General features: G+C 37.8%; 1 protein-coding gene across 1 annotated transcript; it reads left to right on the top strand.

The window, feature by feature from the left end:
• Nucleotides 1-1595: 1595 nt before the first annotated feature.
• Nucleotides 1596-17919, top strand: LOC142181243 (putative UDP-3-O-acyl-N-acetylglucosamine deacetylase 1, mitochondrial). The gene is made up of 5 exons (XM_075254107.1): nt 1596-1707; nt 1797-2108; nt 3633-3839; nt 4317-4418; nt 17623-17919. The coding sequence occupies exons 1-5, from the start codon at nt 1663-1665 to the stop codon at nt 17767-17769; spliced, it is 813 nt and encodes a 270-aa protein (XP_075110208.1). The 5' UTR covers nt 1596-1662; the 3' UTR covers nt 17770-17919.
• The last annotated feature ends 5566 nt before the right edge of the window (nt 17920-23485 follow it).

Genomic DNA, 23485 nt, shown 5'->3' with positions numbered 1-23485 from the left:
ATGGACATCCAAATTGCATTCCGAACACGCTCCTAAGTCCAAAATCACCTAACGAAGCTATCCGAACCATCAGAATTCACATCCGAGAACTTCTACACATAAGTCAACATCCGATTGGCTTTTCCAACCTAAGCTTTCAAATATTAGACTAAGTGTCTCATTTCACTCCATGACCGTTTTGAACATAGAACAACCAACACGATACGATGAAATACAGCTGAACAACATATAAAGAAGCAGAAACAGGGAGAACGGGACTGTAACTCATGAAACGACCGACCGGACCGTTACAAAAATATTATTTGAGTAGAAAAGCAGTTCAAAAATAATATAATAATATATTATTGTGGGGATTTTTTTTCAATTTCAACGCTTTATTCAGTCCGTTTAACATTACTTTTATTTTTTTGGTATTGAATATTATATGGAGGATTCTTGTGAAATTGATTTTTATTAAACCTTCCTATATATTTTTAATAAGAATTTAATAGACAATATTGTATTAATTTTAAAATCTTAAATATTAAAAAATTAATATAGAAGTTATTGTCGTCCAAAAAATAAGTTATTACAAGTATGTCCTTTCCATATGGGTTCTTATGTTTAATATTTTTGGGTTATTTTCGTCCATCAATATTATATTCTTGCTTTTATGATAATATACTCTTCTTTTTCTAAATGAATTTGGACAATATAATACGTTTTCAAATTAAATTAATAATAGAAATTTTTTAAGAAGTATATCCTAAAAGTAATAGGATTACATGACCAAAAATATGTCATCCCGGAAGTAACTATACTAATAGAAAATCTAAGATGTTCCTAAAGGTATTAGGTTTACATGCTAATAAAGGTATTAGGTTTAGATGCTAACATGTAGTATTATATATATATGCCGATAAGTAATTATACTAATAGGATTCTTAAAGGTATTCATGTAAGATTCTTAACATGTAGTATTATGTCATAAAACTAATAGGATTACAATGCGAATGTCTAGAATTCCGATTATGTCATTTTATTGTGAGTTATTATGCTTAATATTAAAAGGTTATATTTGTAATCCAACATTTTTATTCATGTTTTTATAATAATATAGATATAGATATAGATAGATAAATAGCTAGATAGCTAGATATAGATAGATAGATTAGGTCGGACTCGCTTTTGGACTACCATCATAATTGGGTCAAATTCTTGCTGTTTAGATTGCCGCTGCCGTTTAGACTGAATACAAAAAGAAGCGAATCAAATACGCCGTGCCTATACTAATAGAAAATCTAATATGTTCCTAAAGGTATTAGATTTACATGCTAACATGTAGTATTATATATTTATACCCAAAAATAATTATACTAATAAGATTCCTAAAGATAATTTATGTAGGATTCCTAATGTGTAGTATTATGTCCTAAAACTAATATGATTACAAGATTAATGTGTAGAATTCCAATTATGTCCTTTAATATGAGTTATTATACTTAATATTAAAATATTATTTTTGTAATCCAATATTTTATTCATGCTTTTATAATAATAAAAATAAATAATAATAATAATGTAGAATATAGATAAATATAGATTCTCTTTGAAGACATTTAAGGTTTGACTGGTTTATTCCCTTCGCTTGAAGAAGACATTTCCTTGACCTAACAATCTGTAATGACATTCGTTCGCAACTCGTCAACCCTCATCTCTTGGATTTCCGTACACACACTAATTCACTCTCTTTTTCTCTCTACATAGACACACACACACAAGACTGTTAACTGACAAATTAAATTCATTTTTTACAGACTGGTAAGCTCCAGCAAACAGTAGCCAACTGTGTAGAAGTCACCGGAATCGGTCTCCACTCCGGCAAAGTATCCACCGTTAGAATCTGCCCGGAGCTTGCCGGCGAGGGTAGGTACTTTGAACTCGGTTCAAAGGTCATTCAGGCATCCATTGACTTCGCCAAGGAGTCTCCACTGTGCACCACGCTGTGTAAAGATGGCCACTCTATTAGTACCGTTGAGCACTTGCTTTCCGCTTTGGAAGCCACCGGCGTCGATAATTGCCGTCTCGAAGTGGAAACCTCTGATCCTCATCATCCCTCCTCCTTTGAGGTACTCCCATTCCATTCTTATCGCACTTTCAAGTGTAGTCCTAATTTGACTCAGTACTCACAATCAGGGTGGCTCAACGGAATTGGTGGCCTAAAGCCAGATTAGAGACCTTTTTTTTTCTTTAAAACAAAAACTTCCTATATATTTTTCTTTGAAGTTTATTTATCTAGCTTTTTGAAATATAAAATTATTAAGTAATAATTTTGTTTATAATTAACTTTTTGTGATAATTTTTTCAATTAGTAATATGTATAGATAATCCATTTAATTTATCTTGAGATATTGTTGATCTTAATTAAGATTTTATTAATTTTAATTTAAAAAAAGAATTCCGTATATGCAACTAGTATAAAAATTATTAATATTATTCTTTTGAAAAGAATCAAGTCCTCTTATATGATTAAGTATATCGTTTAGAGTATTACCTTCTGATTATACTATTTTTCTTAACAGTTTTAGTTTGAAATATAAGTCTAAATCGTCAATATCAATGGACTATTTTTGGGGCCTAAAGCCTTTGCTTTACTTGCCTTACCCTAAGCCGGTACTACACATAAGGCTAGTTCAACAAGCAATATTTGTGGAATCCCTTACTCATATCAGTACATAAATTCCTCCAATTTCAACTGTGTCAAGTCAAAATAGAACTATAACATTTGGAATTAACGAAGTAATAATTAATTAGGATAATAATGCATTCTCCCTTTAGGGTGGAGTCTCCAATTTGTTTAACTTGGCTACCAAATTTGAGGCAAAGATCTCTGAAAGGAGAGGAGAAATAGGTGCTTCCAAACAAGTAGCTTCATAACCCTAAAATACACAATGTCTACATCTATTAGATTTTGTGTGCAAAGTGAAAGATGTATATATATATACATACTTTTTTTTGGTCTTCCTTGACTTCCTCCTAAGCTCATCGGGGCCTCGTATATTTTTTTGTAACCTCACTGTACATAGTCTGCACTTTTATGGTGCTTCTTCTATTTTAATGAGATTCTTGATTTACTTATAAGAATATTGAGTTCAGTTGTTTAAGTCTAAGTACATTAACAATGGTTTGATGATCAGCTTTCCTAATTTTGACCACCAAAGTCAATGTGGATAGTACTACAACAACAACAACAACCACCCAGTATAATCCCATATGTGGGGTCTGGGGAGGGTAGGATGTACACAGCCTTACCCCTACCCTTACCCCTACCCTGAAAGGGCAGAGAGACGGTTTCGGATAGACCCTCGGCTAAAGAAGGTGAGAGAAGCCCTGATAGCAAGTAATAGCAAGACAAAATAATTAGAAAACTAAATCGAAGATAGCAACAAAGAATATGAAAGGGATACCGATAACAAAGAATAATTTGTGCTTTTGACTTATTCATTTTTTTTTCTTTGGTGGTAATTTTAGCAATTAATTATGGAAATTATGGTGTTCAAAAATCTTTATTTGACTAGATGAATGGCAGTGTCAAAAACAATATTGGATTAGCAGTAAAATAATTAATTGTTGAACTAAACAAACTGAGACAGGTTCCTATTCTGGATGGGTCAGCAAGAGAATGGGTAGAAGCAATTGAAGAAGCTGGGCTGAAGGCATCTTTAGATCGTAGTGGTAAAAGCCGTGAGAAATTGGCTCGTGTTCTTACAGAACCTATTACTGCATGGAGGAACGATTCTTTTATAGCTGCATTCCCTTATTCAAAGGTCAAGATTACCTATGGCATTGACTTTCTACAGGTAATTTCATTAGATTGTCTGCTGTGCTATTCTTCTTCTCAGTTAGGTAAAATAAGGAAAAAGTTAAGTGTAACGGATGGTAATGAAGTAAATGACATTGTTTTTGTGCACATCAATAGACCATGGTATGGATACTTCATGCATCTAACTGATAGCAGTGATTGCCTGACATAGGGCAAGTTTTTTTTTTTTTGCTAAAATCCCTTAATTGAATTCGTACTCTTGGCTGTCATATCTGTGCTAAACTTGTTTATCTGATGAGCGGCAATTGATTGTGTAGCAAATAGCTTGATGGTCAAAACCACTATAAATTAGCTCTGGGGCATGGGTGATGTAGTATTTTGTTTCAAAAATCAAAATTTGAAAGGAGATATGAGGCTTTTTTTTTTCTGGCTAAGAAATATGACATGTTGAGCTACCAAGATTAGGCAAATGTTTTTGATAGAAAGGTCTACTAAATGAATGCATTTGGCGTAGGCACCTGAAATTGGCTGCCAGTGGTTCTCTTCAACCTGTCCGGATAAAGATTTCTTTGCCAAAGAACTAGCTTCTGCTAGAACCTTTTGCATTTATGAGCAGGTAACTTCCAATCTTCTGATTCAAAATGTTATTTCAGCTCTCCTTTTTGCTTTTCTGAATTAGAACATTAATATGATATTACAATCTAGCTTTGGCAACAAGCACTTTCTTATACTTTATCCACCATGAACCTATTTTGATATGCCATCTTTGGACTAGGCGAACAAATGGAATGTTTGCTCAGCGCGTAATTTTACATTAGTACTTAGTCAAGGAAATTACCAAAGTAGTCATGAAAGATTATTTTTGATAAATATGTTCCATCATGGTTTAAATCTGAACTTTTAAATGAATTTGAATCTGTTAAATATGTGATAGCACTGATGGTAACACAATGGTTGGGAATCCTGACGAGCGCAAAACTGGCGCATATAAATTGAAACTCATTAGTCAAAGATAGTATAGTGAAATATCGCCTCCATAGGGGTTGGATTTAGATAATTCAAATAATTTCTGGGTTAATGCTATTTAGGATGTTCAACACTTTGATTTGGGATGATTATGAACTATAATTAACTAGCTAAAATTAAAGCATTAATAATTGATCACAGAGAACTAGAGAGTAGTAAACTTGGGTTGTCATCACTGCGAGAAATAAGGGTCATGACATGATATGTGTACGATTGCTGTCCTAGATTTGACACAGTTAAAGGTTTTATTGATTCTCACGCATTCAACATGTTATTATCTTATTATTCTGATTCAGACTCCTCTATTGATTAAATTTGAACCGCTCAAATAAGCTAATGTGAAGTGCGGTGAAACTTGCAAGAATCTATTGGTAGGAATGGTCTAAGAGAAACTTCTCGCGAATATTTCTCAATCTTGTTGTTGTTGTAATTCAAACGGTAGATCACGAAGCTCTTTCGATTAGGTTAAAGAACTATGGACTACCAAAACAAATTAAAGCATATGCTGCAAAAAATATTCAATAAAGTGTTCCTCTTTATGTTAAACAAGATAACGAATAAAATCACAACTAAGATTAAAGCTCCACCATCATATTCAAGCAATTAAATAATAATCAAACCCATAAACAACAACCAAATTACCAAATCATGTCAAACCCTTAGGTAATCTATTCCATAGATATGGAGAAAGTCATCACAATAGAGTTAAAGAATAAGAAAATATTAATCCAATGCTACAATCCAAACTCGCGTATTGAATTGGTGGAAGGATGATGAAATCTTGTGTTTGAAGCCTCTGATGCTCTCCAATAGCTCCCTAGGTCAAAATTCCCTTAAAAATGTGGTTCTAGTGTATTTATACTGTGTAGAGATAACCTACGACCGAAATCTATATCTATATATGTTATATTAAAAGCACGAAGGCCCTTAACACAATGTCGTTCGCCTTTTTTTACCCCTTAAACATATTTTTCATTGGATAAAAGTGTAAAATAAAAAACTTTCCTACTATTTAGGAGTTCAAAATCATCTAAGTTTTGTCTAATATAAATTCGGTGTTCAATATTTTTCTAGGTTTTATTAGTGAAACGGCTGAAAATAACATCTAAAAGTGCAAAAGAAAATATGGAAAAGAATAGTGAATGATATTTGTACTCAATAATAGTGTAATACACATGGGGAGCATATTTACAATAGCGGGGTTCTCATGAGTTAATATACGCCACATGGGCAATCAAAATGGTATTAATTTTATTTTGAACAAAAATAGAAAGAATAATAGGACCTTTGCGAAGTTTAGGTGTAAAACATAAGTAGGAGAATCCTTCTTTAATTAATATTCCTAATAACAAGAGTGTAAAAACGGCCCGTTCATATCCCAGTTTGTTGGGGAAGTCAAAAACTCTTGTAGGTTAAAAAGGAAAAAAGAATACGACAATTAATAGAAAACTTATTATTTAATATCCCTATTAAAGAGGTCAAAATTTCCATAGTTAAAAATGGAAAAAACCTAGTTTTCATATACAACGTTGATTTTGGGAATCATACCAGTTGAATCAAATGGAAACCAAAATTTGATTAACGTTCGTTTTGGGAATCATACCAGTTGAAAAAGGAAGTTGAAGATGCAACCCAGTTTTCGTATACAACGTTGTACATCATTATACAATATCATACAACATTATAATATGTATATAATTTTGTACATTTGGTATGAAAATACTATTATACAACATTGATCTTTCTGTTCACGATTTTTATTCTACTCCCTCGTTTGAAGTAATTTCCTATTTCGCCATAGTAATTCTAGTTTTGTTGCATGTTTTTGGTTTTTTGTTTTGCTGTGTTTCCGTTTTGCTTTTGTTTTGCATACATTTTATTTAGAGTTTTCTTTTTTCTTTTACTTTGTATCCTATATGCTTTTTGTTAACACTAGTTTTACTTTTTTGTGTCAGTGAAATACTGGTATACATCATTATACATTTCATATACAAATTTATACAAAGTTATACATGTATTGCTCATGTCCAGCTAAAACTGAAATTTAAAATTTTTGTGCGTTTTCTTAATTTCTTGAACAATCTATGTAGAAATTGACTTTCCTTGTTGATTTTTCTGCCAAATTACGAACTTGCAGCAATTTTTTTAATATTTGCGTTTGATTTATGCTATTTGGAACTTGGGAAAGTAGAGAATTTAAGGTGTTCGAGTTGTATGATGTATGATTTTGCATTTTTGTAGTTGGAATAGTGATGTATATGAACTTTGGGAAGAATAATGGAATTTTCACGCTTAAAGATATATGCAGAATAAATAAACAGAAACATGCTCTTTTTGTAGCCGTGGGCTATTATCTTTGGGCTATAGATTTGCAAAATTATGATTGGGTTATTATGTTGCAATGTAGGTGTATGAGTTGTACTTATGTTTAATTCTCTCTAAAATAAACGTAAAAGTGAAAATTCAGTTAAATATATGTATATATAATAGTAGTAGTAATAATAATGAAAGTAGTAGTAATAATAATAATAATAATAATAATAATAATAATAAGTCTAAATCTTCTTCACAACTAGTTCAAGTAACTGATTCTACAATTAAATTTTAAGCTAATACGCAAAATTATGTAAAATGACCAAAATGCCCCTCGGTCCCATGTCTCGGAATCGGGTGAAATTTACATTTTCAGAAACCTCGTACTCTCACGAGTCTACATAACAAGAATACTGAAATCGGAGTCCAAATGACCCCTCAAATCCTCAATTAAAGGCCTATTAAACTCAAGCCCTAATTACCCATTTTCCCCAGATTTCTCACCACTAATTAGATCTTTAATCACATAAAAACGAGTTATGAAGTCAAGGATGTTACCTCCAAGCGATTCCCCTTTGTTTTCCTCAAAAATCTCTCTCAAAAGTTTCAAACCCAGATGAAAATGGTGAAAGAATCTCTTAAATTCGCGAAGGCAACTATTTATATGTTCTGCCCAGCGATTTCCGCATTTGCGGCCCTGGGACCGCATCTGCGGACACAACGTCGCATCTGCGACTTTCATTAAAATGCCAGCTTCCGCATCTGCGGACCTCTAACTGCAAGAGCGATTCCGCTTCTGCGAGCCCTTCACCACATCTGCGGTTCCTGAGGAATTGACACAAAGCCGCTTCTGCGGCGCCGCATATGCGGTCCCCAAATCGCAGATGCGAAAATACCAGAAGACCAGCTGTTGCAGCAACTTTAACTCCAAAATTTCCTCCGTTAACCATCCGAATTCATTCCGAGGTCCCCGGGACCTCAAATAAAGGCATCAACATATCCTAAAACCTTATTCAAACTTGTGCAAATCTTCAAAACACCTCAAACAACATCAAAACAACCAAAACACATCGGATTCAAGCCTAAGTTTCTAAAATCTTCCGAATTCCGCTTTCAGTCAAAAACCCAATCAAAACACGTCCGAATGACCTGAAATTTTGCACACACATTCCAAATGACACAACGAAACTACTGCAACTCTCGGAATTCCATTCTGGCCCTCGGATCATAATCTCAACGAAACTAGGGCCAGGTCTGCTAGACTGGCCTTTGAAAGCGACCCGCGCAGGAGGCGCGCTAGAAACCGGTGGTGCATAATAGGGCTCTTGCGGTCTAGGAGGAGCTGGAGCACTACTGGCTACTTGAAGAGCTGAATGAACAGGGCGACTCATATAACCCCTACCATGACTACCTGCAGCTGGGGTACGAGCACCAGAATAATGGCCCAACTCTCGAGACCTCTTGGCCTCCCTCTCCTCTCTCTCCCTAGCATGCATACCCTCGATCCTCCCGGCAATGCTCACCACTTGTTGATAAGAAATATCCATCTCTAACTCACGAGCCATGCTAGATCTGATGCTGGGAATAAGGCCCCCAATAAACCGGCGAACCCTCTCGCTGATAGTAGAAACAAGGCTGGCGCATGCCTAGCCAAACTGGTGTAACGGACAGCATACTCTGAGACAGTCATAGCGCCATGGTGCAAATGCTCAAACTCTGCGCGCCATGCGTCCCTGAGGCTCTGAGGAACATACTCTCTCAGGAACAGATCTGAAAACTGAGTCCAAGTCAGTGAAGCAGCCTCATCTGGACTATCTAACTCATAGGTGCGCCACCACTCATAGGCGGCTCCTCAAAGCTGGAAGGTAGTGAAAGAAACCCCGCTCGATCCTGAGATGCCCATGGTACGGAGAATGCGGTAACATTCATCAAGAAATCCCAGAGCATCCTCCGACGCTAGACCACTAAATACAGGGGGCTTGTACTTCTTGAACCTCTCAAGCCTCAACTGCTCATCCTCGGAAGCCGCTGCCCTGTACTCAGGCTGAACTGGCACCGCAGGCGGCACAGGAATAATCTCAGGGACCTTCTCAACATGCACTCGTTGCTCAGGAGTGCGGGCGGCGGGAGTCTGTGCTCCTCCCCGGCCTGAGACGTAGCTGCAGCAAGGGGAAGCAACCCTGCCTGAGCCAATGTGGTGTACATGCTCATGAACTGTGCCAAAGTCTCCTGAAGAGCTGGAGTGGTAGTAGCAGTGGGCGTGTCAGGTGCTTGGACTCCGGTTGGATCCGCTGGTGGTACCTCGGCGGCAGCTCGCACAGGTGCTCTGGCTGCACCACGTGCGCGTCCTCGGCCTCTACACCGGCCCCGGCCTCTGACGGCTGCAGTAGGGGGCGCGGGTGCCTGATCGTCTCGGGTAGCACGTGTCCTCACCATATGTGAGAGAATGGAAGACAGAAGTTTAGAATTGTGATGTCAAAATACCGCACGATAAGGAAATCAAATGAAGTGGAAATTTTTCCTAACAGTTACATAGCCTCTCGTAGATAAGTACAGACGTCTCCGTACCGATCAGCGAGACTCTAATAAACCGGCTTGTGATCCGTGACTCCTATGAACCTAGAGCTCTGATACCAACTTGTCACGACCCCGGTTCGCTCTTCGTGAACCATCGTGACGGCACCTAGTCTCTAAGACTAGGTAAGCCTAAACTTGCGGAAGATAACCAAAACTTGCGGAAGTAAAACAATTTTAAAACAGAAGTAAGGCAATAACAGTGTTAAATGTGTCGCTCGGCATACACCATAATTATATAGATCTCAAAACCAATATCTAAATCCACGACCCGGAAACCCACGAATCACAAGCTAAGAAAAGGAAATACTACATAGCTCTTACTCCGGAATTTGTCTTATAAGAACAGAAAGTACAGAAGGGATAAATACGAAAAGCAGGAATAGAAAGGGACTTCTCGGTCTGCGGACGCGGCAGATGTACCTTGAAGTCTCTAGGGCAGTCGCCTCCCTCAAGGATAGTAGGCCTGATCAGCGGTACCTGGATCTGCACATGAAAAACATGCGCAGAAGGGGTATGAGTACACCACAGCGGTACTCAGTAAGTGCCAAGCCTAACCTCGGTTGGGTAGTGACGAGGAAGGTCAGTGCCCTACTGAGGTTAAACAAATATAAAGGTCTAACAGTATAGGACAGAACAATATAAATAAGTACGGCTGTAAAATAAGACATGATATACAGAACAGCAACAATTATACAGAACACGGTAAACATGGAAAGGAAATTCAGCTCAGTACCAATAGTAACAATCGGGGATCTCCCAAGATACCGTCATGTAGTCCCATCTTTACATATCCAGTGAATCTCCCGGGATACCGTCCCGTAGTCCATCATATATATGTTCGAAGGATCTCCCGGGATCCCGTCCCGTAGTCCAACTCATAGTGCACGGGGATCTACTGGAATCCCGTGCCGTAGTCCCAAATGTAAATACCCAGTACTGGGAGAATCTACCGGGTGCATTCCCGTAGTTCCTTATAACTGTGCAAGGGGATCTACCGGGAATCTAACCCGTAGTCCCAAAGTAAATGTGCAGGGAGATATACCAGGAATCTAACCCGTAGTCCCAAAGTAAACAGACAAGGGGGAGCTACCGGAATCCCACATCCGTTGTCCCAAAATAAATATACAGCAACAACAAGAAGATAAACAGAAATAGCAAAATTCAAGGCAATAAGTGATTCTAGCCTAGCATGTTGCACAGAATTCAAGTAACGCGGTTAAATCAAATGAAGCAATTAAGTCACTTAGACATGCTTTCCTAAGCTAACAACAGGCTTAATAGTGCAAGTAATAGAAACAGGAAAGGAAACATACTAGTAAGTACTTAAAGAAAACCAGATTTCCAACAATTAGCACAAGTACGCACTTGTCACCTCACGTACAAGGCATTTCAATTACCAAATATACCAATCCTAAGGGGAAGGTCTCCCACATAAGGTTAGATAAGCCACTTACCTCGAACCGGCTTAAAATCAACCCAATACCACGTCTTTGCCACTAGTACTTAACTCCAAATGGCCCAAATCTATTCAATTCAATTGCATAATGTAAATAACACTTTAAATAACTGATTCTACAATTAAATTCTAAGCTAATACTCGAAATTATGTAAAATGACCAAAACGCCCCTCGGCCCACGTCTCGGAATCGGGTGAAATTTACATTTTTAGAAACCTTGTACTCTCACGAGTCTATACATAATAAGAACACTGAAATCGGAGTCCAAATGACCCCTCAAATCCTCAATTAAAAGCCTATTAAACTCAAGCCCTCATTACCCATTTTTCCTAGATTTCTCACCACTAATTAGGTCTTTAATCATATAAAAACGAGTTATGAAGTCAAGGATGTTACCTCCAAGCGATTCCCCTTTGTTTTCCTCAAAAATCTCTCTCAAAAGTTTCAAACCCAGATGAAAATGGTGAAAGAATCTCTTAAATTCGCGAAGGCAACTATTTATATGTTCTGCCCAGCGATTTCCGCATTTGCGGCCCTGGGACCGCATCTGCGGACACAACGTCGCATCTGCGACTTTCATTAAAATGCCAGCTTCCGCATCTGCGGACCTCTAACTGCAGGAGCGGTTCCGCTTCTGGGAGCCCTTCACCGCATCTGCGGTTCCTGAAGAATTGACACAAAGCCGCTTCTGCGGCGCCGCATCTGCGGTCCCCAAACCGCAGATGCAAAAATACCAGAAGACCAGCTGTTGCAGCAACTTCAACTCTAAAATTTCCTCCGTTAACCATCCGAATTCATCCCGAAGATATGAGACCGAGTGTTGGTCAGTCAAAACTTCCATGTCCAGAAGATGAAGGTGGCAGAAATGAGAATGTTAAGATGGATGTACGAGCATATCAGGATAGATAAAATTAGGAATGAAGTTATTCGGGACAAGATGTGTGTGGCCCCTGTGTGAGCACCTAATTTTTGATCATATTTTTATTTTCACCATTTTTAATAGGTAAATATTTTTTAAGTTTAATCTAAATATTTTAGCTTTTGTTTCATCTATTATAGGTTTTACTTAAGAAAATAAAAAAAAATTAAATCACATTTCTTGTATAAGTTTTATCTTCATTTACAAAGAATATATATATGTATATGTATAGTTTAGTGCAATTTTTAAGTTAGAGACTTTCAATAAATAAATATTAAGTATGTACTAATATTTTTAGGAGTAGATTTTATTTTGTTTACTTATTTTCAAGAAAAGAAAATTAACAAAAAGAGAGCCAATAATAAATGGCCACATGGAAGATTACCTCATATCTCCTCTAACTAATTTACCCATAGAAAAGACCTCCCCAAGTCGGCACTTGCAGATAACCAACCACACACAAAAAAAGGGGGAACCCGTGAAAACAGGGGAAAAAGAACAGAGGCAGGGAAAAACCCTTCTGATGCGTTTCATAGCAAAAGCTCAGAAGCAAAAATCATAAAAAACCCATGAAAACTTCAATCTTCCCCGTAAAAATCAGCCACTGTCTGTATCACTTAAGACCCAATTAAAACAAACATAAAAAAACTCCTCCATATCCACCAACAATCCAGCCAACAACGCAACCAACAAAGCAGCAAAAAGCTAGCTACAATTAGTCTCAAAACCATCCAAAAGCATCTGAAAATACTTTCAAAATGACCCCAAAACCAGCCTCAAAACCACCCAAAACTCCAAATGCAGCAGTAAGAGAGTGAGACCCAAAGAGCTGAAACCTCTACTATAAAATCATTGGAAATGTTCAGTCCGTCAGGGTCGTCGAGGTTGCCGTTCGAGTGCTCCTATCGCGGGTCTCGTTCTAGTTCTTTATCTGGGTTGTAATCGCTGGGATTCATGTATTTTGATGACGTTGGGAGCTTTATGTTTTGATATATTGAAGAAGTTTATTTGCTGAGTATAAAGGTTCACTCTCACCTTTCCTATTCGAATTTCTTAATTGCCTTTTTTTTCTAAATTCTTGTTTGTTCACGAATCTTTTCCATGTGTTTTGTTTGGGTTCTGTTAATGCATCTTTGATGAGGAATTTTTGAATGCTTCATTGTGAATGAACTTGGACAACAATAAGTTTTGGGTTTAGTTAGAATCAAAAGTTTTGGTTTTCAACTGTCCCTTTTCAGTATATTAACTATTTTTTTTGAACATAAAAGCACGGTAATATAATTATCGTGCTTTTATGTTAAAAAAATAGTTAATATACTGAAAAGGGATTTTGGCCCGGTAAGGAAATAGTTGGGGTTTGAAATTAGTTATAAACTTATTTTTATCATTTAGTTCCTCATGTGAATAATCAATGCGCTAGCGATTCAAATATCCTGTTCTTAAGTTAATTATCATTTACTTGAAGCATAAATTTTGGTTGTTAAACAAAGTGATTAAAAATAATTGTTGGTAAACATCTGTTGAATTCTTGGTACGAAATAGGCGCATAGGCCACCTGAAAGAGGCGAGCAGTGGTGTCTTGTTTGTTTGGAATTGAGAAGAATTGGGTGGACAAATTTTTTGGTTTTTGGATTAGTTTATCCCTGAATAAGCTAGCCCTCTTTCCCTAATTAATCTACTTTATCCCTTTCACAATAACTTCCATAACTCATTTGCCCTACAACAAATCTCAAAATAGTTTAAGAAAATAATTCAAAACATGCTAATTGCTTTAGGCGCGATTAATAATAAATTATTGTGACTATGGATGCGGTTCCCGCGGCATAGTCATGATACGTAACTCCAAATTCGAGTGCAAGTTTGTGTGACTTGACCGCAACTTCAATGTAATTTTAAAAATTAATATGTTGTAAATTGCAGGTGCGTTTCACGTGGCGCAATTTACTGTATATACAAGACGAGAAGTGTACGACATCGTAACTTGTTTTCTAAATAAATTCCATAATTACTTAAAAATAGATGAAAGCGGTATAAAAGCGACAAGCAGAAAAGGTTTCAAAACATGTAATAATTCAGATAATTAGGCCAATTATTAATTGTTAAGCGATCGGATAAACCCCCGAAACTCGAGAGTGCCTCTCACCTTCTTCCGGATTAACAGAATTTCTTACCTGACCTTCTATGTTCGCGGACCATAAATAGAGTCCATTTTCCTCGATTGGGATTTTAAAGTAAATCGGTGATTTGGGACACCATAACAATTATTCCAAGTGGCGACTCTAATTTAAATAAATTGTCACGACCCTAAACTAGGACCCGGTCGTGATGGCGCCTCTCGTGAAGACAAGGCTATCCGAAACTTCCGATTTTCCAATTTATTAGCAATTAAGCATTACGAAACAGTCGAAACATGATAAAATAATCCAAAGTAGCAGATAATATCATAAATATGCGGAAGAACAACCCAACATAGCCCGATACCGGGGTGTCACTAGTCACGAGCATCTATAAAACCTAATACAAGTCTGAAAAATCCACAAACTATTACAAATGTCTGCTAAGAGATGGAAATGATAAAGAGGGAGAAACACGGGACTGCGGATGACGAACAGCTACCTCGTGGACTCCGATATCTGCCGGGAGCTCTTAACTCGCACTGGCAGGATCAACAACGTCTGAATCTGCATACAGGGGTGCAGGGAGTAAAGTGAGTACTCCAACTCAGTGAGTAACAAATGTAAATAAAGACTGAAAGCAAGAAATCACATAAGGCACAAAGCATTCTATAATGAAGCAGTAATGTGACGACCCGGCCCGTCGTCACGTGAGTTACTGCCCCGTTTCCCCCATTTTTATGCTTCTTCATGTTTCGTTATCGGTATTCGGTGTGTAGAGTTAAATCGGATTGGTTTTGATAGGAAATGAGATACTTAGTCTCTTTAAGGAAGACTTATTTTGGAAAAGTCAACCGCATGTTGACTATTGAGTTAGAGGGCTCGGATGTGATTTCCGGTGATTCGGTTAGCTTCGGGGGTTGATATGTGGCTTAGGAGTGTGATCGGAATTGATTTTGGAGGTCCGGAGTGGAATTAGGCTTGAATTGGCGAAGTTAGTATTTTGGCGAATTCCGGTTGGTAGGTGAGATTTTGATATGGGGGGTCGAAATGGAATTCCGAGATTCCGAGAGTTGCAGTAGCTTCGTTAGGTGATTTTGGATGTGTATGCAAAATTTCAGATCATTCGGAGGTGTTTTGGTCGGGTTTTTGATCAAATGCGTATTTCGGAAGTTTTTAAGAAATTTAGGCTTGAATCCGATGTAATTTGATGGTTTTGGTGTTGTTTGTGGTGTTTTGTTGATTAGAACAAGTTTGAATGATGTTTTAGGATGGGTTGACACTTTTGGTTGAGGTCCCAGGGGCCTCGGGGTGATTTCGGATGGTCAATCGGACCAATCTTGGTTTTTGAAGTTGCAGATTTCTGCTGAGTGTTGCAGAACATTTTTGTTCTCTGCGATCGTAGGAGTGCAATTGTGATCGCATAGAAGGTTTGGGGAAGGCCGTTCTGACCTAGTTAAACTATTTATGCATGAAAAAAGGGCATAAAACAGTCTCATGTTTAATTATCTTGTTTAAGCGAAACTGGTCATAATCCTGCATGTATTTGCAACATTTAGAACAACATGCCTTTAGGTAAAATAACTTTTAACTTTTTTCAATAATCCTGGTGACTGCTGCATATTATGTTATGCCTAGGCAAGCCTTAGGTAGTAAACTTAAATAAAATCAGAACCGTCTTTGTGATTAGTGTTTAACTGTCAACGTGTTAAAATCAGTAGGCAAGCTTGATTCGGACTTCTTTTCTGAGTCATGTAATAAATCTGGTTCTGCTGCTATCACTTAGATACCATGCTTTAGAATTCTGAGTTCAAATGTGGACCTTATCTATGTTTGAGTCGTGTTGTCTATGTGCATTACTTATGGAGGTATATCTGAGCCTTCTATCTATTTTCTGTGTTTTCCCCCTAAATGTAGTCCTATGTGTTCTTATTCGTCGCTTAGCATTTTGCCTTTAAACCTGAGGATCTGCCTAGAACCCCCTATAGGATAGGAGTCCTAAATTCCTCCGGGATTGATAGGAAGGGATAGGTAACAACATGCAATAGGGGTCGAGACCAACCCTCGCTTTAATTACCTTCATGGGGCGGGAAAGAGTAGATATGGACATGATGACCGGTGCATTAATACCACGTGTAGCCCCTCTTTGAGGAGTGTCATACCGGTATTGCATTGATGTGATCCATATTATAAACAAACCTAGGACACCCCTATTTACATTCACAAATGTGCTTAGATTGTAATTCTTTTAAACTCTTGCTATTCATTAATTGCTTTTCAAGCATCTGTGTTCTTAAACTTTAATCCCCTACTATTTGAGCCATACTTGTTTATTTGCTAATTGTACAAATTCACAAAAACTGTTTGGCTGGGAACCATACTAGTGGATCTTGAGAGGTGCCTAACACCTGCCCCTTAGGATAATTTCAAGCCCTTACCCAATCTCTCGTTACCAAACATAGTTATAAATGAACCCTATAGGTGCCCTAACGCACTTTAAATCGTTAGGTGGCGACTCTCTAATATGCAAAGCCCCTTTCCCAAAAGGAAAGAGTTATCCCAACCAAAATGTCATAAACCCGATTCCGTGAAGGAAAAAGGGGGTGCGACAGTGACGAGTGTGTACTTGTGCTAATTATTGATAATCCGGTTTTCATTAAGTAATTACTAGTATGTTTCCTTTCCTGTTTATGTTACTTGCAATTTAAGTCTGTTGTTAGCTTAGGAAAGCATGTCTAATTGACTTATTTGCCTTACTTGTTCAAACTGCCTTATTTGGATTACGTGCAGCATGCTAGGTTAGAAATACCTGTTTTACCTTGGTATGGAATTGAATTGAATTGTGTACTCTTCTTGCTGTTGCTGTGCATTTACTTTGGGACTACGGGACGGTATCCCGAGAGATCCCCATGTATGTTTACTTTGGGACTACGGAACGGTATTCCGGGAGATCTCCCTGCACATTTACATTGGAACTACAGGACTGCACTCGGTAGATTCCCTCTGTACAGAGTATTTAAATTTGGGACTACGGATCGGTATTCCGGGAGATCCCCTCGCATTATGAGTTGGACTACGGGACGGTAACCCGGGAGATCCACTAGTTATTTACATTTGGGACTACAGGACGATAGCCTGGGAGATCCCCGGTTGTTATCTTTGTGTTGAGTTGTATTTTCCTTCTGTGTTTACTTTGCCTTTGGAGTAGTTGTTGTTGTCCTTTATATCCTGTGTTACTTTTACTGTTGTACTCATTTATACTGTTTTATTTTACACTGTTGAACCTTATATTTTATTTAACCTCAGTAGGGCCCTGACCTTTCTCGTCACTACCCGACCGAGGTTAGGTTTGACACTTACTGAGTACCGCTGTGGTGTACTTATGCCCTTTCTGCGCATGTTTTTCATGTGCAGATCCAGGTACTTCTACTCAGACTTATCACGCTTGAGACGAGGCGCTTGAAGAGACTCCGAGGTATATCTACCGCGTCCGCAGACCGAAGAGTCCCTTTCTACTCTCCCTTTTGTATTAGCCCTTCTGTATTTTCATTTCTTTGTTAGACATTCTGGAGTTAGATGCTTGTAGACATTCAAAGGCTTGTGATCATGAGATTCCGGGTTTTGGGAAATGTATTAGTTTTTTAGAGATGATATTGTGTATGTCGAGCGACACTTTTAAACGTTGTTTTATTTCATTATTTTGGTTTTTAATTGCTTCTTCCGCAAATTGGTGTATTTTCCGCATTTTTAGGCTTACCTAGTCGTAGAGACTAGGTGCCGTCACGATGGTTCACGGAGGGCGAACCGGGGTCGTGACAGTCCAAATGCCCACTAATTAATAAAATAACATTATAATCCCGAGATAACTAATTCCGAAATTAGTTTTACTACAATTTTACCCCAACCAAACATAGAATAAACTAATCTCAAATTTAATCTCGGGATTAATTATCCCTTATCCGTCGTACCAAACGAGCCCTCAGTATCTTTACAATTTTAATTGCATAACTTTAATTGTGTCAAAACTTTATCAATGAACTAGTTTTATTTATATAATATATTCTTTCTTTTATTTTACGAAACATGTTATTGAATCTCATATACATTTAATAACAATTTAGAATATCTATGCAATTGCAAGTTTATTACAGTCAATATGCATTTCGTATAATTTGACACATATCTACATGCAATTATATTAATTATAATAATAATTATAATAATAAGTATTATTATAAAACATAAATCTTCAAGGCGAAATATTAATTATTGGCTGAATATCTACGTGCAATTATTAAACAGATTGAATATCTACGTGCAACTATTAACGTGCAACGCACGTTCATAGAGACTAGTATAAACAAGTCCCTCGAGCTTTATCTCTGAATAGACTAATGCCAAAACATAATTTTAAATATCTAATTTTAGTTATCTACGTTAATTTGGTAGACAATTATTAATTATTGAAAACAGTAATTTCATAAACAAGACCCTCGAGTAAAGTATCACTCATAAGTATAGCCCCTCGGGCAACCCTCTCAGTCACTCATGACTCAGCTCTCTTCAATCAGTACTCACACTCAACACTCCCGCTCAATAAATATCTCATTACAATAACCGTTGCGGTGTGCAGCCCGATTCGTAAATGTATATAGCCGACTGCGCTCACTAGGGGTGTACAGACTCCGTAGGGGCTCCTATAGCCTAAGCGCTATATCGCTGCGGCGTGCAGCCCGATATATATATATATATATATATATATCGGATCCTCACCATAAGGTCCTTGACCTCTCTCAATCATCAACCTCACAGCCACTCGGACATTTTAGTGAAAAATCAGGGAACTCAGTCCAAACAGTTTTCATATATTTGAAAGTAGAGTAATGAAACTGAATCAAACAATTAACAGGTAAAAATCATGACGGAGAATATACTTTCAAATTGAAACAGTGTGAGGATAGTAGTAAAAATACCCCTAAAGGTCCAAACAGTTCGACACAAGGACCCAAACATGGCATGCAGCCCAAGTTAACAAATTCATTTCGAAAACACATAGATATCATATAGAGTTTATCAAAATATGCAACTCTACAGTTGTCACGACCCGGACTTCCCACCCTCGGGAGTCGTGATGACGCCTACTAGTGAAAGCTAGGCAAGCCACTTATCTTACTCTTTTCATCTTTAATCCATTAATAATTATAATTTAACAATTATAAACAATGGAAATTAATAAGAGCGGAAGAATGAAAATTTAACAATTTAACTAATATCAATACTAATCCTTAACATATACTACCCAGAACTGGTGTCACAATCTCACGGACTGTCTAAGAAAACTACAAAATAAAGTCTGAACAAGAAAGTACATGTCTGTCTCTGAAATAGTAAAGAACAGATGAAAACCAGATAGGGAGGGGATGTCAAGGCCGGCGGACGCCTGTAGAACTACCTCAGGTCTCAAGCGCAGAGTGTAGTATCACCACAACCGGCTCCATGTGCTGGTAAGTGTCGGGCCTAACCTCAGCAAAGTAGCGACGAGGCTAGGACACAATAACCAATAACCTGTAGCTAAACAGTATCTAACAAGATAACAGTAATAAAAGTAATTCGGAAGTAATGGGGAAAGGGTAACATGCTATGGGGAAAAATACCAACATAATAAATCACAGTAATAGTAGAATAAGACAATTAAAGTACTTGAACCAAAGCAAGAAATCATAATAAACCGGCAATAAGTACACGGCATCACCCTTCGTACTTTTACTCTCATTCCTCACCAATGCAATCAAGTAATGAAAATGTGTACGACATCACCCTTCATGCTTTATCTCTCTTCCTCACCATATACTATTAGAAATGTGCACGGCATCACCTTTCGTGCTTTATCTCTCTTCCTCACCATATGCATCAATATTAATAAAATGTGCACGACATCACCTTTCGTGCTTTATCACTCTTTCCTCACCAAATGCATAAATATGAATGTGCACAACATCACCCTTCGTGCTTTATCACTCTTTCCTTATCCAAATAATAGCAACAACAATATCCCGACAAGGGAATCAACAATAAGTATAAATACATCCCGACAAGGGAATCAACAATAAGAATTAAATATGTCCCGACAAGGGAATCAGCTATAACCAAACTTGTACCAATAATTAACCTCACAATTGAACCTCAACTAGAGCCAATGCTCAAAATAACGAAATACCAAGAAAATAATCATAAATTTTGCTCAACATGGATAATCAACAATTTAGACAATTTTAGTACTTATTAAGAAATATGACAATTACAATTTAAGACTCACGGGCATGCTTGACACCGACGTATAGATACTCGTCACCACCCCTATATGTCATATACTATACTAGCACATAGCAAATAAGACACAATATCTATTCACTCAAGCCAAGGTTAGACCAAACACTTACCTCGATGCCACGAACATAATTCAAGCCTCAACTATCGCTTTATCTCTTGTTTCCACCACCAATTCGCTTGTATCTATCCATAATTTACTTAACGATATTAATAAATGCTAAATGAATCAATTCTAATGCATGAAAATAGGTTTTATAAAGATTTCCCCAAAAGTCAAAAATCGACCCCGGGCCCACATGGGTCAAAACCCGAGGTTCGAACCAAAACCCGAATACTCATTCGTCCAAGAACCCAAATATATAATTTGTTTTGAAATCGGACCTCAAGTCGAGGTTCAAATTCCCAAAAATTGAAAATCTTAAGTTCTACCCAAAACACCCAATTTCCCCCCTGAAAACCCTTGATTTTGAGTTGAAATCATGTGAAAAGATGTTATAGATTAAAGAAAATGGGTTAGAAATGACTTACAATCGATTTGGAGAAGAACTTTTCTTTAGAAAATCGCCCAAGAGAGTTTAGGTTTTGAGAAAGTTTGAAAAATGAAGAATTTTCGACTAAGTTATGATTTACACAGGCGCATATATCGCATTTGCGATGGGATGTTCGCAAATGCGAACTCGCAATTGCGGCCAAAGCTTAGCAATTGCGAAGGATGGCCTATCTTTGCTTTCTTCGCAAATGCGAACAATGTTCGCAATTGCGGTGCCTATCAAGGTCGCATTTGCGACATAAACTTCGCAAATGCGAAGGTTCCCTATCCAACCCAGTCTTCACAAATGCGATGGGTGTTCGCAAATGCAAGCTCGCAATTGCGAAGCCTGCAAGACCTGCAATATACCAACAGTTTTTCTAAGTTCAATTTCACTCCGCGGTCTATCCAAAACTCACCCGAGCCCTCGGGGCTCCAAACCAAACATGCACCCTAACCTAAAAACATCTTACGGACTTGCGCGCACGATCAAATGATCAAAATAACATCAATAACTATGAATTAAACCTCAAATTCATGAAATCTCTCAAGAACATCAAAATCTCCTAATTCTCAAATAAAGGTCCGATTTATACCAAACGAACTCTGATTCTTACCAAACTTCACATATTCAACTTAATTATTATTTCAAACTTGTACCGAGCTCCAGAACCAAGATACGAGCCTGATAACATCAAGATTTACATCAATTCACTTCTAAAAACCTTTATAATTTCCAGAAAATAATTTTTTTTAAAAATTCATTTCTCGGGCTTGGGACCTCGGAATTCGATTTCGGGCATATGCCCAAGTACCAAATTTTACTACGGACCCTACGAGACCGTCAGATCACGGGTCCGGGTCCGCTTGCCAAGAATGTTGGCCAAAGTCAACTCTAATCAATTTTAAAAGCCAATTCCCTTATTTTTCTTAGATTTCACATAAAAACTTTCCGAAAACGCGTCCGGACTGCACACACATATCGAGGTGAGACAAAAAGAGACTTTTAGGGGCTCGAAACACAAAATTGACTCAAAAATCAACACAACAGTTGTCACGGGACGGACCAAGTCACAATCCCTACGGGTGCACGCCCACATGCCCGTCACCTTGCATGTGCGTCACCTCATTTATCAAAATAGTACGAAATTCCGGGGTTTCATACCCTCAGATCTAGATTTACAATCGTTACTTACCTCGAACCAGAAGAAAATCTACTCCGCAATGCCCTTGCCTCTCGACTCGGCCTCAAATCATTCTGAATCTATCCAAAATAAGAATCATAACATCAATACAAGACAAAGGGACAAAGCCCACGCGAAAATTATCAAATTAAACTCAAAATTCCCAAATTGGTCAAACTCGAACCCCGGGCCCATGTCTCGAAATTCGATAAAAATCACAAATCCTTATCCTCCCACGAGTCTATACATACCAAAATCATCAGAATCGGACCCCAAATGGCCTCTCAAATCCCCAATTTAAACTTTCCAATTTCAAGCCCTAATTTCCCAAATTTTCACCCCTAATCTCTTCAATTTCCATGTTAATCAACTGAAATTCACCATAGATATGTGTATTAAGTTCAAAAATCTTACCTCAACAAGAACTCCTTGATTTCCTCTTCAAAACCCTCTAAAAGCTCCAATCCCGTCTCAAAAATGGTGGAAATAGGCAAAAATTTGCGAAGGGATGCTTATATAGTTTCTGCCCAGGCATTTCCGCACCTGCGGTCAACTTAACCGCATCTGCGATTTTTCATTAATTCCTCAAAAGCCGCACCTGCGACCCATGTCGCGCACCTATGGACTCGCAGATGCGGTCCAGCCTTCCGCTCCGGCAATCACTGCCGCTCCTGCGATCTCCTTTCGCTTCTGCGGCTCGCACCTGCGGTCTCTAATCCGCAAGTGCGGTTATGACAGAAGCAACAACTGAAGCTGCTTAATTTCAAGACCAAACTTTCCAACAAACTTCCGAATTCATCCAGATGCCCCCGAGACCTCAACCAAAAATACGAACAAGTCACATATCATTATTCAAACTCATACCAACCCTCGGAATACTCAAAACAACATCGAAACACCAAATCACCCTCGGATTCAAGCCTAAGGATTTCAAAACTTCCCAATTCCGCAACCGATCCAAAAACCTATCAAACCTCATCCGAATGACCTGAAATTTTGCACACACGTCACAAATGACACAACAGACCTACTTCAATTCTTGTAATGCTATTCCGACCCCGATATCAAAATTTTCACTGTCGACCAAAAAATGCCAAATATCTAATTTCGCCTTTCAAGCCTAAATCTACCATGGACATCCAAATTGCATTCCGAACACACTCCTAAGTCCAAAATCACCTAACGAAGCTATCCGAACCATCAGAATTCACATCCGAGAACTTCTACACATAAG

Source organism: Nicotiana tabacum, chromosome 1 (genome assembly GCF_000715075.1).
Source record: "Nicotiana tabacum cultivar K326 chromosome 1, ASM71507v2, whole genome shotgun sequence".
NCBI lineage: Eukaryota > Viridiplantae > Streptophyta > Magnoliopsida > Solanales > Solanaceae > Nicotiana > Nicotiana tabacum.
Note: the sequence above shows the minus strand (reverse complement) of the source record. Positions and strands in the feature narration are given on the sequence as shown.

Bases quoted from the DNA above. Each gene is read 5' to 3' on its own strand.
- LOC142181243 (XM_075254107.1), top strand. From the start codon at position 1,663: ATGACATTCGTTCGCAACTCGTCAACCCTCATCTCTTGGATTTCC. The intron at 2,109-3,632 runs GTACTCCCATTC...AAACTGAGACAG, and splicing joins ATCATCCCTCCTCCTTTGAG to GTTCCTATTCTGGATGGGTC. The intron at 4,419-17,622 runs GTAACTTCCAAT...TTTCATGTGCAG, and splicing joins CCTTTTGCATTTATGAGCAG to ATCCAGGTACTTCTACTCAG.